Source organism: Coregonus lavaretus, assembly GCF_964263955.1.
Source record: "Coregonus lavaretus genome assembly, contig: HAP1_SCAFFOLD_8387, whole genome shotgun sequence".
Taxonomy (NCBI): domain Eukaryota; kingdom Metazoa; phylum Chordata; class Actinopteri; order Salmoniformes; family Salmonidae; genus Coregonus; species Coregonus lavaretus.
Window position 1 is genome coordinate 2065 of NW_028163631.1, and position 19218 is coordinate 21282.

Here is a 19218-nt window from a genome sequence, read left to right on the forward strand (position 1 = left end):
TGTGTGTGCCTTCCGCCGTGTAACGTGGGTGTGCGTGTCCGCTGTGCAAACGGCCGTCAGATAGCAGCTGTTCATAATTACACCATATTTCCACTTTCTTGTCTTTCAATTCTTCCAACAGCCATTCATGTATAACTCTTACACCAAGACCCCATATTCCCCTGAGCAGAGCCTGAGGTCCCACTCACACACACATATGCATGCACGTGCGTGTGTGCTCAGAAACACACACAACCGTGAACACACAAACACACAGTCACACAAACACACTACCAAAAAACACACATTAAACGCCTGCCTATAACCCACATATCATCAGTCAATGACCCCTCTCCATGGCAACTGTAAATTAAAACATCCTGAAAGGGGCTCCACTGAGTGGCGGATGCTGGGCCCTGGCTGTATTGTCAGGGAGGAGAATCTGGCAACCTGCAATCACAGTCCCCCCATTCATCTCCTCCTTAGTATTACTTCAGCAAGTCAGGATTTACTGCATCACAGCTTCCGCTCCTTTCAGCTGTGACTGGCTCATTGGCATGAGATAATGCTGCTTGGCGGTGTGGCACAGTGACCAGCCGTGTGTGTGTGTGTGTGTGTGTTTGTGTGTGTGTGTGTGTGTGTGTGTGTGTGTGTGTGTGCGTGTGTGTGTGTGTGTGTGTGTGTGCGTGTGTGTGCGTGTGCTTGTGCTTGTGTGTGTGTGTCTTTGCTGTCTGTCTGTAATGAATCTTGCTTGACTCAGTGTCTGTTTGACTTTCAGGTCCTGGATGTGCTTCCAGAGACAGAGTCGGTGCTCGCTGAGGGGACGAGGGTGTGTGCCTACTGGAGCGAACGCTCTCGTTGCCTATACCCAGGCAACATACGCAGAGGTGAGAGATAACAACTACAAACTGGCCTCACTTTCTCAGTGTCCACGTTCATCCATTTGTGTTATTATTTATTTTATTCATTTAGCATTGTATTCATTTTTTTTGCATTATCATTTCATTCCTATGAGCATTTCATTAAAAAATTGCATTAGCAATTTAGACGTTTGTTAGCATTTTTTTCATTTTAGCATTTTACTCATATTTGCATTTTTATTAATTTTAGCATTTTATTCATTTCAGCATTTTAGTCAAATAAAATACAATTTTATTGGTCACATACACATATTTAGCCAATGTTTTTGCGGGCGTAGCGAAATGCTTGTGTTCCTAGCTCCAACAGTGCAGTAGTATCTAACAATACACAACAATACACACAAATATAAAAGTAAAATAATGGAATTAAGGAATATATAAATATTACATTGAGCAATTTTGACTAAAATACAGTAGAATAGAATACAGTATATACATATGAGATGAGTAAAGCAGTATGTAAACATTATTAAAGTGACTAGTGTTCCATTATTAAAGTGGCCAGTGATTCCATGTCTATGTATATAGGGCAGCAGCCTTTAAGGTGGAGGGTTGCATAACCGGGTGGAAGCCGGCTAGTGATGGCTATTTTACAGTCAGATGGCCTTCAGATAGAAGCTGTTTTTCAGTCTCTCGGTCCCAGCTTTGATGCACCTGTACTGACCTTGCCTTCTGGATGATAGCGGGGTGAACAGGCTGTGGCTCGGGTGGTTGATGTCCTTGTTGCATTTTAGTCATTTTTGCATTTTAGTCATTTTTAGCATTTTATTCATTTTAGCAATTTATTAACTTTAGCTAACTGTAACGAAGACGCAGGAAGTCAGGAAGCAAGTGCAGTTGGTGAGTTTAATAACAAGGAACATGAAGATATACAAAACAGGAGTAGCGTACTTGACATGAAAACAAAACCAATACTGCCTGAAGACTGAGGCTACTGAGGGCTAAATAAAGGGGAAGTAATCACGGTAATGGGGAAGTCCAGGTATGCATAACGATGGGGAGCAGGTGTGCGTAATGATGGTTGCCAGGTGTGCGTAATGTGGGTTGCCAGGGCCGGTGGTTAGTAGACCGCCGACGTCGAGCGCTGGAGCGGGAGAGCGGGAGTAGGCGTGACACTAACAATGCCTGTGGTTTAAATGTGTCTATACTTTCTGCTCTTGCAGGTGGTTCAGGGGAGGAGGGGAAGCAGGGAGGTGTGATGGTGGAGTTCGATGATGGAGACAGGGGGAGGATCTCCCTCCCAAACATTCGCCTCCTCCCCCCGGGATACCAGATCCACTGTGAGTGTCTCTTTTGTATCGCTCTGTCGTCCACCTTGTATGCTTACAGGGTTACTGAATATACTAGACCTTCTAATTACAATTATTATGAAACCTTATAAGACCTTCCAATCACGTTATGAATTATGGACACATTGGGAATCATGGACAATATCTTGCTCCATTTTTTAAACATTACTTTTACTTTATTGACCAACTCAGTGGCCTGAAATTGGAAGGTTGGGAGTTCGATCCCTAGCCGAGTCATACCAAAGACCGAAAAAATGGGACCCAATGCATTAAGGAGATAGATTGGGGGTAATGCCCTGTGATAGACTAACGTCCTGTCCAGGAGGTGTACTAGTTCCTCACACTACAGAAACAGGAGGTAGGCTCCTGCTCCTATCAGCCGTTCCGGCTCGCACTAGCCAAGGCTTGTGCAAGACTACTTACTTATACGTATTACTTATGACAATCATTATGCAAGTGTATGTTAGAGATGTATTAACCCCCACCTCCACTTCCTGTCCCTCTGTAGGTGCGGCGTCGTCCCCTGCCCACCTGGTGTCTAGCAGCCGGGTGGCTCGGAGGAGCTTCAGTCTGGAGAAAGCCCCCATGAGTGAGAGACCCTCTGAGAGACAGGCCAACACAGAGCCTGTCAGGAGACGACCAGGTCAGACAAGATCATCTACATAGATGCTTTATATCCACTCTATATTAAAAACAAATTATAGAAGATTTAGCCTGATGGGACGCAAAAAAAGTGTGTGTCATTCATTTCTTGAAACCTCTTGATCTAGTAAAGGTAGATGTAGTGTGTACTGATTGGTGACTTACCAGACATTCAATTGGTTTGAATTCCAGGGAGACCCAAAGGTTCAGGGAAGAAGAAGAACCTGTCAGACAGCACCAATAAGAACGCAGCCCCTCTGCTCAGCTGGCCGGCTGTGGCCGTCCCCAGGAAGAGGGCCTCTGAAAATCTGTTCCAGCTCAACGGGACTCCCAGGAAGGCCCTGAGGGGGACGAGGGAGGCCCACCTGTTCCCCCTGCCCCCGGTCTCTGTATCTGCCCCGGCCAAGGGCCTGTTCAGCAGCAGCTCCTTCGAGGTTGACTCCTTCAGCAGCATCGCTAACGGCTACTCCTCCTTCTGTAGCACCCAGCCCACCGGCATGTCCCTGGGTTCCAGGACCGGGCATTATGTCCAGAGACGGAGGCCCGGCGAGGTGCCGCGGAGCAGCAGGAAGAGCGGTCAGGAGTACCTGGTCAAACTGGATCACGAGGGGGTGACTTCACCTAAGACGAAGAACAGCAAGGCCCTGCTGCTGCTGGGCGGCGGCTCTGGGTTCGGGGCCAAAGGCGTAGGCGGCCTCCCCAGGCCTGAGGCCTACTCCCACCCAGTCCTGCTGGTCAAGGACAACAGGAAGGGAGGTTCTGCCTCGAGGGCTGAGCTCCTCCTAAAGGGTGCCCCTCCTTCACAGAGGAAGGCTTCTCCCTCCCTGGCTATGGGGGAGTACGGTGTCGGTGAGCTGGGTCTCAGCTGCCACCGGGACTGCCACAGCTCCTACTCAGACCTGGACGACGAAGAGGAGGAGGAACAGGAGGAGAGGAGGAGGAGAAGGGCGGCTGCGCTGGCCACAGCAGCCTCTGGAGGCCTGAGGACAGCGGGAAGCTTCCTCTCGCGCCTCTCCGTCTCGTCCTCTTCCTCTGGTTCCTCAAGTTCATCCAGCTCGGGCTCCATGTCCAGTTCCAGCCTGTGCTCCTCAGATAATGACTCGTCCTACAGCTCGGAGGATGAGGAGACCTCCACGCTGCTGCTACAGAGCTGCCTGTCCTCCCACCACGGCCTGTTGCAGCCCTCCGAGCCCCCAGCTGCAGCCGGACCCCACCAGGGCCAACAGTCCTTCGTGGCCAAGGCCGTGGCCGTATCCAACACCAAGGGAGGAGGAGGAGGGGCCGCCAATGACCACAGTGCCAACAACAAGCTTCTCAAGAGGAAGGAGTGCGGCAGCTCGTCCCCCTCCAAACCCCCCAGAGACCTAGTGAAGAGGCAGAAGATTATCCCCGATGATGCAGGCCCAAGACCCAAGATGAACACATTCCTACCGGGGAGACAGATGTGGAGGTGGTCGGGGAACCCCACTCAGGTGAGACGAGTTGATAATTTTTTAAGATACGGTGTTCACACCAAAAACAATTCTGTGGTCATTAAATGTATGCCAATCTATTCCTGCCCCAATCCTTCCCCAATTCCTCCATATCATAGGTACATGAAACCGAAACCCTAACCCTAACCCTAATCCTCCCCCAATCCTCCATAGCAGAGGTACATGAGACCCTAACCCTAACACTGGCCCTCCCCCAATCCTCCATAGCAGAGGTACATGAGACCCTAACCCTAACCCTGGCCCTCCCCCAATCCTCCATAGCAGAGGTACATGAGCGTTAGAGCTGCACAATTGACCAGAGATACAAACTACTTAAGGCGACTTTAAGCACACCTAGACTGGTATTAAATCCAACACAAATAATCAACCTGTGCACTGAGATTGATTTATAAAGGTGATTTCTCCTTGAGCTGACTACTTGAGCTGACAGCCACATCGTTTACAGAAAACGTGATCTCTGCAAAACATCAGGGAAATTGCTTTTAAAAGTTGATCGTATTGAACAGGACGTTTATCTGAGTTGGATTGAATCCCGGGCCCTAGTTCCTAGACATGACTGTGTGTACTGAGTGTACCTGCATCTCCACAGAGGCGGGGGCTGAAGGGGAAGTCCAGGAAGCTGTTCTACAAGGCCATCGTACGGGGAAGGGACACAGTGCGAGTGGGCGACTGTGCCGTGTTCCTCTCTGCCGGCCGGCCCCACCTGCCCTACGTGGGCCGCATCGAGAACTTCTGGGAATCGTGGAGCTCCAGCATGGTGGTGAAGGTCAAGTGGTTCTACCACCCAGAGGAGACCAAGCTGGGCAAGAGGCACCACGACAGCAAGGTACATCCACATTCAGGTTTAGACCACTCTATTGCCATTTGGGTTGCAAAATCCTGGTTTTAGGAACTGGGCATCCTTCAACCGGGATTTCTGGAAAACCTGTGAATTTTTGAAATTTTGGGAACCTGTGAATTTTGGGAATTTTAGTTGGGAATGTGCCTTGATGTTGCTCAAGCGATAAAACATATGTTATTATACTAATCGTAGTGCACAGGTTGTTTATCTGTTTGAAATGCGACCATAGTGTCACATTACAGGTGGTAGCAAACTTTCATAGACTTTTGGTATCTCAGCATATTATGGTTTCAGAGTTGAAGTCGATTAAAAATACTTGCTGTTCTCCCTCTCTTTCTCTCTCTCTCTCTGTCTCCTAGCACGCTCTGTATCAGTCGTGCCACGAGGACGAGAATGATGTCCAGACAATCTCCCACAAGTGCCAGGTGGTGGGCCGCGAGGAGTATGAGCGAATGACCCGCGGCCAGAGACCCAGCAGCAGCATGACCATCCAGGGCCTGTACTATCTGGCTGGCACCTACGACCCCACCAGCGGTCAACTGCTCACTGCTGAGGGGGTGTCCATCGTCTGCTGAGCTGAGGACATCTTGTCCTGAGGATACTACTGAACCACCCATCTGATGGGTCTGATGGGAAATGAAGGTGGAAGGTCCACACGGCTTTGCCTGAAGGTGCCCATGCCTGACTCAGTCCGTAGGAGGGTTCCCAGATGGGTCAGTCCTGGAGGAAGTGAAGGTCAAGGTGCCTGTGGCTTTGCCTGAAGGACCCCTGGCCTTACTCAGTCAGTGCTGACTACTGGGGGACGTCAGGGCCAAGGCAGGGATGTCCCCTGTCTACACTGGATATCTCAACATACATGGCTGCTAGACTGGGGTCTAGTTAGAAGAAGGGGAGGGGGTAGCCATTCACAGCAGTGAACCCCGTTCTGCTCCCACCCTCACTGGGTAACTTAAGACAAAGATCTGGGTCCTGGACCTGAACAACCAGGACCCAATAGTTCAATGACATCCGACTGACTTTCCATCGGTCTAACTTAACATCTCTTTAGTTTAGACTGAGGATGGCATGTTTGAGGGACAGTTTCACGCCTGATCTTTACACCACTCACCCATAATAGGTCACCAAATTAGAGCTGAACGTAGGTTTGGATTGGACAGCTCAAGGCACCATAAGGTCCCTCCGGACCAGGCCTGAGGTATGGGATGTACTCTCCATAGTTCGTCTTCGTGATTCCAGGGATGTTAAAATATGTTGAAGATATCGATGATAACGATGTAAATATTTGGAATGATTTTTCCAATCAAGCCATACACTTCAGTACCTCTTGTCTCTCTTATGGATCAGGTGTATATTGTACAGGTAAATTATCTGTTCTTTTTGTTGTTGTTGTTGTCTATATGTATATAACAACTATTTTATATAGAAGTATATATGAAAGGTATCTTTCCATGTTTTTTTATTGATTTATTTTTCTATGAGGGGTGAATATGGCACTTTGTGTTTTTCTTTGGGACGATGAGCTGAAGATGCACTACACATGCCCTGCTGAGAGAGACAGACAGGCAGACAGACAGACAGACAGACAGACAGACAGACAGACAGACAGACAGACAGACAGACAGACAGACAGACAGACAGACAGACAGACAGACAGGCAGGCAGGCAGACAGATAGACAGACAGACAGGCAGGCAGGCGGACAGACAGACAGACAGACAGACAGACAGACAGACAGACAGACAGACAGACAGACAGACAGACAGACAGACAGACAGGCAGGCAGACAGGCAGACAGGCAGACAGAGAGAGAGCCAGACAGGCAGACAGACAGAGAGACAGGCAGGCAGACAGGCAGACAGACAGGCAGACAGGCAGACAGGCAGAGACAGACAGAGACAGACAGAGAGAGGGAGGAGAGAGAGAAACAGAGAGAGAGAGAGAGAGCACAGAAATGAGAGAAGGATAAGACAGGAGAGGTCTCACTCTCTCAGAGAGAGGAGCCATCCTGTTGAAGTATAAATGTGTCCTTAAATGTGTTACTTTGTTATTTTGTTTATAACCATCTTTATTTATGTACCTTTCAGTTTTTCCTCGCTACATAGCAGATCCACGTGGACTGCATTCACGGGTTACAAAATAATACTATTAACAAGTGAGAAATACATATATTTACATATATTTATTTTTATTGGTATTGAAATACATTATAATATTGCCCTGGCATCACTTTAACTATGCCATTGTGGCATGCGCTCCAAATTATTCAATTAAAAATGAGTTGGTCTGCATATGCAGGTGTTTAGAAGTACTATACTTCAAGTACACAGTTGGACCCGTAAAAACCAAAGCTTCTACTCTGTAAGATCTTCATGAAGTACTATTGAAGTATTACTTACTCAAGAACATCAAGCAGCTGTATTATTCAGAGACCACTGGGAACTTGATAATCAAACTGTTTCTCACTCTGAGAATACAAGACATCCCCCTATGTGCATATATGGCTTTTCTTTGTGACAATGGGTTTTCTTGCACATGTACCTGTAGCTCTGTGAGGTCCAAAATCCCTGTGGCCAAAAGTCTTCGGTCACCTGAAACAGGTGGCTGATAAGGTCATACCAAGGTCAAGGTACTGTCAAAAAGTTTGAGTATTGACAATTTGTTGGAGATTCGTCAGTTGGGTTTATTGATTAATTAATAGACGTCTCTTAATTAGGAACACACATGCACTCAATGTTAACGGTGAAGGACAATCAAATTAACATAGCAATGGATATAGTTTAAAAGGCTCACTTAATCAAAATGTTGCTTTTAAATGTTTTATTTTATTTTGTGCCAAATACATTTTGTCTCAGTCTCTGTCGTTTTGATATGCAATCCTGACTGTATTTTTAAGTTCTTAAAGTTTTTATTTGCTCATCATCATTCTTTATTTATTGTCGATGTTGCTGTTTGCTCGCCAAGCCAAGAGCTCTCTATGACAACGTGACGTTGTTTTTCCATGTGATGTCGCATTTGGATTTCTTAATAACAGTTAGGTCTTGTAGAGGCTGCATAGTGAAAAGGAATAAAGGAACACTGGATTATTCTCATCCACAACCCTCTGAATAACTTGACGTTTGGACCCTCCTGCTCTCTGTCTGTGGTGGCGCGACTGACTACATTGCAAACGTTGCATCAACCAATAGTTCTGCGCCACATCATCGACTGCACAGTCGGACATCAGATTGCTATGTCATATGATGTGGTTAGCTGGTATGTTAAACACCTACCCAAGTGTTGAGATCTGGCAGGCGTCTGCAATGTAGTCAGGCAGGAACGCCACCTATGACTCTGCACCCCTGTAGCTCCATCTCAGGGTCCCTCAGTGTCTGTGACCCTAACTTCCTGAAAGATTGACCTCCCATTTGTTTCAAGCAACAACATTTTTTAACGGTCTAAGGCCGGGATGTGTGTTTGTGTGGCCGGGATGTTTGTGTGTGTGTGTGTGTGCATGTGTATGTATGTGTGCGTGTGCTTGCGTGCAAGATACTGCATGCCTGTTAGAGGCCACTGGATATGATGATATTAGAATGTAGGTTTGGAACTCACGTGTCTTCACTTGTCTAGCGAGAAAGACAGCCTTAGCATTTTGTTTGGAGGCCAGGTGCTATACTAAGATGGCTCAGAGAAGTTGCATTGAAGTTCAGTGATTGGGCAGAATATTGCAAAGGCTCATGGGCCAAATGAAATCAGGACTTTTGGTTATAAGGGAACGAAAATATAGGTGTGAAAGGTATACAGTCTCCCATAGAGTTGCTTGGTAAATATTAACATAATTTTGACGTATTATGTTTATTATGATTATTATTTTAATATTGTTAAATTGAATTATCTCCTGCGTGTGTCAATGTTGTAAAGACATGTAGATGTGTATAGCAAGTTTGGGGGTAAATGTTTTACAAAAATATACTTTAATAATATAAATCTGTAAAAACTGTTTTAGTATCAAGATTTTTTTATCTGGCTTATGAATAAATATCACATCTTAAAACGCCGTATTATTTGTATTGCTAATTTATACACCTATGTCCGGCACCTATGTCTGGATGATAATTAACAATTTGTCTTGATTAATTATTTGAAAACAATATGAATTAGCCGCTTGTGCTGTCCTTCATTGGCCAAAAAGATCTTGATCGTTGGTGCTGGTGAGACTGCTCTGTTTCGACCAATGAGAAGGGTTGTGGAATCTGGAGTGCCTTGCGCCACGTTCCATGACAAGCATGGATGCAGTGAGTAGTGTACTCACAGTGTGATGAGTGCAAGGTTGGGGTCAATCCCAATTTAATTTGAAATTCCAATTCAATTCTTGAATTCACTCATGAAGTGAAGAATTTACATTGAATACAATTTGAATTTCAACAATGTTCAAGTTTTGGAATTGGAATTGAATTGGAATTAGACGGTTTGGACTTTTTGTTTTAAATCATTTCAACTTGTACCTCTATAATTCCAGTATACTGTATCTAGGCTGCCTGAACCGTGACATGATCAGCCTGAAACCCTGAGGGAATTTAATTGGAATGGGAATTTGTGGAATTGTTGGGGATAATATTGAATTAGGAATTTAATTATTGGAATTGACCTAACATTGGAATTGAGAGGAATTGAATTATCTCTGAATTCCAAACTGACTTGGAATTTGAATTGAATTAAATGGAATTTACAGGGAGAGAGAATTGAATTAGAATCGAATTTGTGGAATTAACCCCAACCCTGGAGGAGTGTCTGTGTAAGATTCCTCTTTCTCAGTCAGTTATCACCACACTGAAGACCCGTGGATTTGCACATACAGAACTAACAATTGAGTTAAAACTGTTCAGTACTCAGTCAGTTAGTGTGTTTCCTCTGTTCTTCTCTCAGCACTGCCTCAAGGTCCAAGCTAAGGGGTCTCCCACATCCCACCAGCCATACATAGGTCTACCATATCTGCACATACAGTGCCTTGCAAATGTATTCATCCCATTTGGCGTTTTTCCTATTTTGTTGCATTACAACCTGTAATTTAAATGGATTTTTATTTGGATTTCATGTAATGGACATACACATTACTTAGAAATCATACAATGTGATTTTCTGGATTTTTGTTTTAGATTCTGTCTCTCACAGTTGAAGTGTACCTATGATAAAAATTACAGACCTCTACATGCTTTGTAAGTAGGAAAACCTGCAAAATCGGCAGTGTATCAAATACTTGTTCTCCCCACTGTACATATATAAATATAAATACATACATATTATGGGTGGTCCTCTGTAGCTCAATTGGTAGTTGGTTCGATCCCCGGGACCACCCATACATTAAAATGTATGCACACATGACTGTAAGTCGCTTTGGATAAAAGCGTCTGCTAAATGGCATATTATACACAAAATAGTCCAAATTGGTGAAGTGAAATTTAAAAAATAACTTGTTTCAAAAAATTCTAAAAAAATTAATAACGGAAAAGTGGTGCGTGCATATGTATTCACCCCCTTTGCCATGAAGCCCCTAAATAAGATCTGGTGCAACCAATTACCTTCAGAAGTCACATAATTAGTTAAATAAAGCCCACCTGTGTGCAATCTAAGTGTCACATGATCTGTCACATGATCTCAGTATATATACACCTGTTCTGAAAGGCCCCAGAGTCTGCAACACCACTAAGCAAGGGGCACCACCAAGCAAGCGGCACCAAGAAGACCGAGGAGCTCTCCAAACAGGTCAGGGACAAAGTTGTGGAGTACAGATCAGGTTTCGGTTATAAAAAAATATCCAAAGCTTTGAACATCCCACGGAGCACCATTAAATCCATTATAAAAAAATTGAAAGAATATGGCACCACAACAAACCTGCCAAGAGTGGGCCGCCCACCAAAACTCACGGACCAGGCAAGGAGGGCATTAATCAGAGAGGCAACAAAGAGACCAAAGATAACCCTGAAGGAGCTGCAAAGCTCCACAGATGAGACTAAAATTGAGCTTTTTGGCCATCAAGGAAAACGCTGTGTCTGGCGCAAACCCAACACCTCTCCTCACCCCGAGAACACGGCAGGGACTGGGAAACTGGTCAGAATTGAAGGAATGATGGATGGCGCTAAATACAGGGAAATTCTTGAGGGAAACCTGTTTCAGTCTTCCAGAGAATTGAAACTGGGACGGAGGTTCACCTTCTAGCAGGACAATGACCCTAAGCATACTGCTAAAGCAACACTCGAGTGGTTTAAGGGGAAACATTTAAATGTCTTGGAATGGCCTAGTCAAAGCCCAGACCTCAATCCAATTGAAAATATGTGGTATGACTTAAAGATTGCTGTACACCAGTGGAACCCATCCAACTTGAAGGAGCTGGAGCAGTTTTGCCTTGAAGAATGGGCAAAAATCCCAGGGGCTAGATGTGCCAAGCTTATAGAGACATACCCCAAGAGACTTCCAGCTGTAATTGCTGCAAAAGGTGGCTCTACAATTTTTTTATTTAACCTTTATTTAACTAGGCAAGTCAGTTAAGAACTAATTCTTATTTACAATGACGGCCTAAATTGTATTGACTTTGGGGGGGGTCAATAGTTATGCACGCTCAAGTTTTCTGTTTTTTAAATCTTATTTCTTGTTTGTTTCACCCCCCAAAAAAATCAAATGATACAAACCCCCAAAAAATCCATTTTAATTCCAGGTTGTAAGGCAACAAAGTAGGAAAAATGCCAAGGGGGGTGAATACTTTCGCAAGCCACTGTATGTGTGTTTCCTCGACAACTTGACAAAGACAATCTCCGTCACCAGACTCAAGTGAGATAACCTCGCTGGCATTACCGGAGGGTGGGCACAATATGGGTCACTGACCTTTCTCTCCGAGGGGCCTGGGGGTCCAGTGCCACATTCCCCTCCCCCCAACTCCTCCACTCCCCCCTGGCCCAGTCCTCCCCCCACCTCCTCTCCTCCCCTCCCCCTGACCTCCTCCACCTCCTCCTCCCTGGCTTAGACTGGGGGTTAATGAGACATCAGTCATCACAATCTCCACCAGTGGCCCCCAGTGAACACAAACATTGTCTGCTGTTTACTGTGAGCAGCCCTTTGTGTGTTAACCATGGCCACTGCCCCATGTCAAGGCCAGGGCTCGCTCTGCGTCATTACTGCAGGGGTGGTATTAGCTAGCTGGCCGAATCACAGTGGGGGTGGAGGGTGAAGGTGGAGGGTAATCACCAAAGGGGTGGGAGAGGTGCCTCAAGTCGCCTCTCCGTGCTCCAAAGATATGCAATCAAAACAAAGACCTTAGAGTTCATTACAGGCTTGGGTAACTTCATGACAACATGGGTTTGAGTATAAACCTTAGTAGCCTACAGTACATTTTGTTATTCAACCCTAAATGCACAAACGGGTCCATTTTGTCCCCAAGGGGTCAAAAACTTCATTTTCAAAACACTTTTTTTGGACTTTGTCAAGCAACTATTTACCGACATAAAACACAATTTACCATGACTTCTGTGTTAATATGGAGGAATAAAAAGAAAATCTATCTTTTGTATAATAGTGGTGCCTATATCACCCATTTCGGTGGCCATCGTAGATCGTATCGGTATGTCAGAGGAGCTCAATCGCCAATTTATCAGACTAAGTATCACAGAAACAAAACACTTTGAATGAATAACAATAACTTTTCCTGACAAGTTGCTATGGTTGATATTGATCAAAATAACTGTTCAAACCGTGAAAAACATACAAAAACGTATATTTCTTTTAAATAAATGTGTACAAATATATGCTTATTTTGGGGAATTAAAACCATTTGCTTAAGTAACAAAACCACTAATTCTTATAATTTACAGTGTTAAATAACACAAATATGTGAGAATATGTTTTTTTCATTTTGTCATTATAATAAGGTTGGTAGCAACGTGAAAATCGTTGTGGAAATCTGTTTTAGCTCAAGTCGACTACAAAACCCACAATGCAATGCTGGCTATGTGCTGGCTAGATAGCTATAGTGTCAGTAGTGTTAGTAGTGTTAGTCTATAGTGTTAGTAGTGTTAGTCTATAGTGTTAGTAGTGGTAGTCTATAGTGTTAGTCTATAATCTAACACGTGTTTTTCCTGCCATGGCCTAGATACAGCCATGGTACCCCTAATCCATCTCTCTGTTGATCATTACCAGTGGGTTGTACAGATTCTGTATCGACTTTGCTAGCCGAGCTTTCCACAGCATTACATGGGATTACTGTCTCTCCCCTACATATGGTGCTAACATGCTTATGCAATGATATGGCACTTGTTTGACAAATACTATTTACTGTATTTCAATTACTTTTAAATACATTTTAAGGAAGTATTTAGATATTTTTTTTGAAAATACAAGTATTTGGATATACATTTTGAAAGTATTGGCATGAATTTGAAAATACTCTTAATACACATTACATTGTATTTTCGCATACAAATATTTAAATAGGCAAGTATTTGAACCCAGGTCTGGTTGACTCAATAACAACTGCAAGACACACATGCCGTGTTTTCTCAGTCTGTGTTAATCCCTCTGTTTTTTAATTTTTTCAGACTCCCTCCTCCATGCCATCTCCCCTCATCCACTCTGTTCACTGTTAGGCCTCTGTTAAGACTCAGCCACTCCAGCTGAAAGATGGATGAGAATAGGTGCTGAAGGACAAAAACAGGCCGGGAACAGACAGAATTGGGGTACTGTTCATGGATGATGCTATGTCTACCCAGCTGAAGTTTGCCCTTGGACCTGGATACTGGGAATTAAGGATTGATTAGGACCTCATATATCTTAGATCTCTGGTAAACACAATCATCTGTATACCAGCAACATGACAAATTAACAGATTATTTCATTAATTGTGACTCTCTTAGATAACAATAACCATACATGAATTATAAAATAAATACACTGAGTGTACAAAACATTAGGAGCACCTGCTCTTTCCATGACATAGACTGACCAGGTGAATCCAGGTGAAAGCTATTATCCTTTATTGATGTAATGTGTTAAATCCACTTAACAAGGGGTGCTGTGCTGTGTAGCTTCGCTCTGCTACGGGACTTTAATAATAGTGGACGACTGCTAGACAGAGCTGTGAGGCTATCATGGGAAATTACAAGGCTGTTCTTTATGAGGTGGCTCACAGCGCCACTTCAAGGGTGTAGCTCTGCTGTTGGAAGTCACGAAGGGGATCTGCCTGCCGGCCACTGCCTAATAGCCCTCTGTCACCTCTCAGGGTCTGTGTTTGATCACGCTCATTTGGGTACCCCCTGTCACTATGTCGGAGACAGGATACAAAATGGCGTCGGGGAAATTGAAGGAATGGGCCCTCGTGGCCTCCAAACCTCCAAAGTTGTCACCTGCACAAAATCTGTCAGTGGCCCCTGGCCCTGTGGGAACCAACAACGGCCAAAAGTTACGGGGCTGTCATAAAACACCCTCTCGTACTGTCCCGTGTGTAAGTGGTGGGACAGCTGGAAAAGCAGCCACAGCTCGTAAATAAGGAAGAGGGGCCTGTGGCTGTTATGGTTGTTATAGGCTTCCTTCTGAACCAGCAAGGCCAGTGAGACTGGAGCAATTAGCAGCAACCCTTCTACAACCTATTAGACTAGGGCTGTCCATAGATACTTAAACGTGTCGGTGCGTTTTTTATTCTTGCTATGCATGGCCGTGTGGCTGTGCACGACTCCAACACCATCATCAAGTTTGCCAATGACACGACGGTGGTGGACCTGATCACCAACGACGATGAGACAGCCTATAGGGACGAGGTCAGAGACCTGGCAGTGTGGTGCCAGGACAACAACTTCTCCCTCAATGTGGGCAAGACAAAGGAGCTGATCGTGGACTACCAGAAAAGGAGGGCAGAACACGCCCCCATTCACATTGACGGGACTGTAGTGGAGCGGTCCACATCACTAAGGACCTATCATGATCCAAACACACCAACACAGTCATGAGGAGGGCAGGACAATGCCTCTTCCCCCTCAGGAGGCTTAAAATATTTGGCATGGGCCCTCAGATCCTCAAAAAGTTCTACAGCTGCACCATTGAGAGCGTCATGACTGGCTGCATCACCGCTTGATATGACTACTGCTCGGCATCTGACCGCAAGGCGCTACAGAGGGTAGTGCGTACGGCCCAGTACATCACTTGGGCCGAACTCCCTGCCATCCAGGACCTCTATACCAGGCGGTGTCAGAGGAAGGCCCTAAAAATTGTCAAAGACTCCATCTACCCAAGTCATGACTGTTTCTGTCTCTCTGCTACTGCACGGAAAACGATACCGGAAAGCTAATTCTGGGACAAAAAGGCTCCTGAAGAGCTTCTACCCCAAGCTAAATAGTTATCCAAATAGCTACCCGGACTATCTGCCCTGACCCTTTTTGCACTAACTCTTTTTGACTATGCACACACAGTGGACTCTACCCACACACTCACACATACTTACATTGACACTCCAACACATACACACACAATCACCACACACACACTTCCACACTTCCACACTCATCACATACGCTGCTGCTACTGTCTATTATCTATCCTGTTGCCTAATCACTTTAGCCCTACCTTTATGTACATACAGTTGAAGTCGTAAGTTTACATACACCTTAGCCAAATACATTTAAACTCAGTTTTTCACAATTCCTGACATTTAATCCTAGTAAAAAGTCCCTGTCTTAGGTCAGTTAGGATCACCACTTTATTTTAAGAATGTGAAATGTCAGAATAATAGTAGAGAGAATGATTTATTTCAGCTTTTATTTATTTCATCACATTCCCAGTGGGTCAGAAGTTTACATACACTCAATTAGTATTTGGTAGAATTACCTTTAAATTGTTTAACTTGGGTCAAACATTTTGGGTAGCCTTCCACAAGCTTCCCACAATAAGTTGGGTGAATTTTGGCTCATTCCTTCTGATAGAGCTGGTGTAACTGAGTCAGGTTTGTAGGCCTTCTTGCTCGCACACTCTTTTTCAGTTCTGCCCACACATTTTCTATAGGATTGAGGTCAGGGCTTTGTGATGGCCACTCCAATACCTTGACTTTGTTGTCCTTAAGCCATTTTGCCACAACTTTGGAAGTATGCTTGGGGTCATTGTCCATTTGGAAGACCCATTTGCGACCAAGCTTTAACTTCCTGACTGATGTCTTGAGATGTTGCTTCGATTTATCCACATAAATGTCCTTCCTCATGATGCCATCTATTTTGTGAAGTGCACCAGTCCCTCCTGCAGCAAAGCACCCCCACAGCATGATGCTGCCTCCCCTGTGCTTCACGGTTGGGATGGTGTTCTTTGGCTTGCAAGCAACCCCCTTTTTCCTCCAAACATAACGATGGTCATTATGGCCAAACAGTTCTATTTTTGTTTCATCAGACCAGAGGACATTTTTCCAAAAAGTACGATCTTTGTCCCCATGTGCAGTTGCAAACCGTAGTCTGGCTTTTTTTATGGCGGTTTTGGAGCAGTGGCTTCTTCCTTGCTGAGCGGCCTTTCAGGTTATGTCGATATAGGACTTGTTTTACTGTGGATATAGATACTTTGGTACCGGTTTCCTCCAGCATCTTCACAAGGTCCTTTGCTGTTGTTCTGGGATTGATTTGCACTTTTCGCACCAAAGTACGTTCATCTCTAGGAGACAGAACGCGTCTCCTTCCTGAGCGTTCCACTCTCCCCTCTCAACCTCCCCTCTCTCTCCTCCCCCCTCCCCTCTCCCCTCTCAACCTCCCCTCTCTCTCCTCCCCTCTCCCCTCCCCTCTCTCTCTCCCTTCCCTCTCCCCTCTCAACCTCACCTCTCTCTCCTCCCCTCTCCCCTCTCCCTCTCCTCTCTCGTCCCCTCTCACCTCTCCCTTGGCCTGGCTTGTTCCTGGGAGTGTTGTGTAGTTTACCCCCTCATCCACAGCCAACACAGCTAGCTTCCTGAAACCCATGGCTGTTTACACATCATTCTTCCTCTATTGACAGTGTTCTCCAGCTCTCTGGCGCAGCGCGCTACAAACAGCTGTTCAGCTAAGAGTGAGTGGGCTGCTCTAAACCACACAGGGCCCTCATGAAGCTTCCAGCTCCCAGCTCCCAGCTCCTCTGATAACTGCCTGCGTGTGCTGGCACGGCTGGTACTGTTACCGCAGCACAGCGCACTGCCTCACACGCACACAAACACACACACGCACAGGCTAGATTAGGGTTGGAGCGAAAACCCACAGGACGGTAGCTCTCCAGGAACAGGGTTGGAGAGCCCTGATCTTTAAGGTATAGCAACAGGGCCACTGTCTCCACACTGAGTCAACAGAGTGGGACTGTCATGTTATCTATCACAGTAACAGACTGGGCAGGGTCATGCAGATCATGCTGCCATACTGCACTATGAATAGCCATCTCCTCCTGTAGGAGTTATTCCCCCCCTCCCTTCCTTGTGTTCATCCTCCCTTTTCCTCCTCATCACACACACACACACACACGTACACACACACACACACACACACAAGCAAACACACACACACACACAACACAAGCAAACACACACAGCTGGTTGCTGGGTCAGGAGGAGAGGAGGAAATCTGAGAGAAAGGCTACCATCACCCTAAGCAGCAACGGGGACAGGAGACACCCCATGAATCACAATACAATGGCTCCTGCCTGGGGGGGGCATGGGAATATTGTAAGGGCCTGTTCGTGTGTAAGCATGTTTATATATTTATGTGAGGTGTGTTTGCCTGTGTGACTGAGTGTGTGTGTGTGTGTGTGTGTGTGTGATTTTGTGCGTGCATGCAATGTGCACGTGTGTGTGTGTGTGTGCATGCGACCTGAGCATGCATGTATTTGTGCACTTGTGAGTGAGTGAGTGAGTGAGTGAGTGAGTGAAACAATAACTCTCATACAGCAATATCCATCTGACTAAGTTATGTATTCATGTACTATCTAAATCCCCCTCTACATGGAACACACAGAAAGCTGGAATAGCGTAAAACTTCAAGTAAACGCTGTCGGAATAAACGCCTGTTTCAAATAAACGCCGGGTCTAAATGAATTGTTTATGAGGTTACCATATATTATCATGAATTGTTTACGAATGTTCGATTTGTTACATTAAATAATTCAGTAATGATTTGAAAAAATAATGGCAATCATCGGTTTTTATCGCCAGTAAGAAACTGCTAGCCATTGGCTGCTACCAGCTGAGAACTGCTAGCTAACTGGCAAGCACAAAAACAGTCAACAATTTCGGGAGTACAGACCTTTAGAAATCGGCCTCTAGTGGCGAAAGTAAGAACTGATGAAATTGCACATCAAAGGGGAGAAACATTATTCTGTCAAGGAAAGGCATATTAAGACAAAATAAATGAGTGTGTAAATGATAACACATTAGTGCAGAAAATGAAGAAATGTACTACAATTCTGGAAGTGAATGCTGGAATTTAAAAATGTACTATGCAAATGAGCAAAAGCTGTGTACATTAAACTGGTACCGGGCTACCTTCAGGTGAGTCTTGTGAGGCTTGTGGGCGTAGCTCTGTCACCATTCACCGCATATGCGGAAGGCCGATATTGGCGGTTGCGGTGGATTGAGATACAGCCCATGCAAAAAAAACAGATATCTCTAGCTTAAACAGACATATTTTTATGGGGATTTTTATTATTATTATAATTCGATTTCCACGGGGCTGTGGAAATGTACTCTAGAGGGTTAAGGAAATAGAAGCCTGGCTAAAATAGAAGCCTGTCTCTAATAAGTGTCTGTAGTGTTCAGTGATTGAAGCAAATAAACGCCAGAGCTATTTACCTTTTTATGGTAGGTATTACTTTAGTGATGTCATCCACAGAACGCTAGGAGACAGTTGATTGATGCCAAAAAGACAATCACCATTTACTGCTGCCATGGTAACAGCACAGCAAATAGTAGAAGGGGGGACACCTCAGGACAAAGTCGACTACAATACTCAACAATGCTGTTAATTAATTGTTGTAGTCTGATATTAAATCCATGACCTCAGCTGTGGAGGCAGTTAGATAAATGCAGTTCCCTTTATGCTTGATACAGTCTCT

General features: G+C 45.0%; 1 protein-coding gene across 1 annotated transcript; it reads left to right on the top strand.

Annotated features, from left to right (window-relative positions):
• Positions 1–757: 757 nt before the first annotated feature.
• Positions 758–5828, top strand: LOC311117942 (BAH and coiled-coil domain-containing protein 1-like; the record flags this gene model as incomplete). The annotated part of the gene is made up of 6 exons (XM_084192834.1): positions 758–866; positions 2063–2179; positions 2697–2831; positions 3023–4302; positions 4913–5149; positions 5524–5828. Coding segments are annotated over 6 exons (2094 nt in total), but the record flags the coding sequence as incomplete, so codon positions are not given.
• Between the last annotated feature and the right edge of the window lie 13390 nt (positions 5829–19218).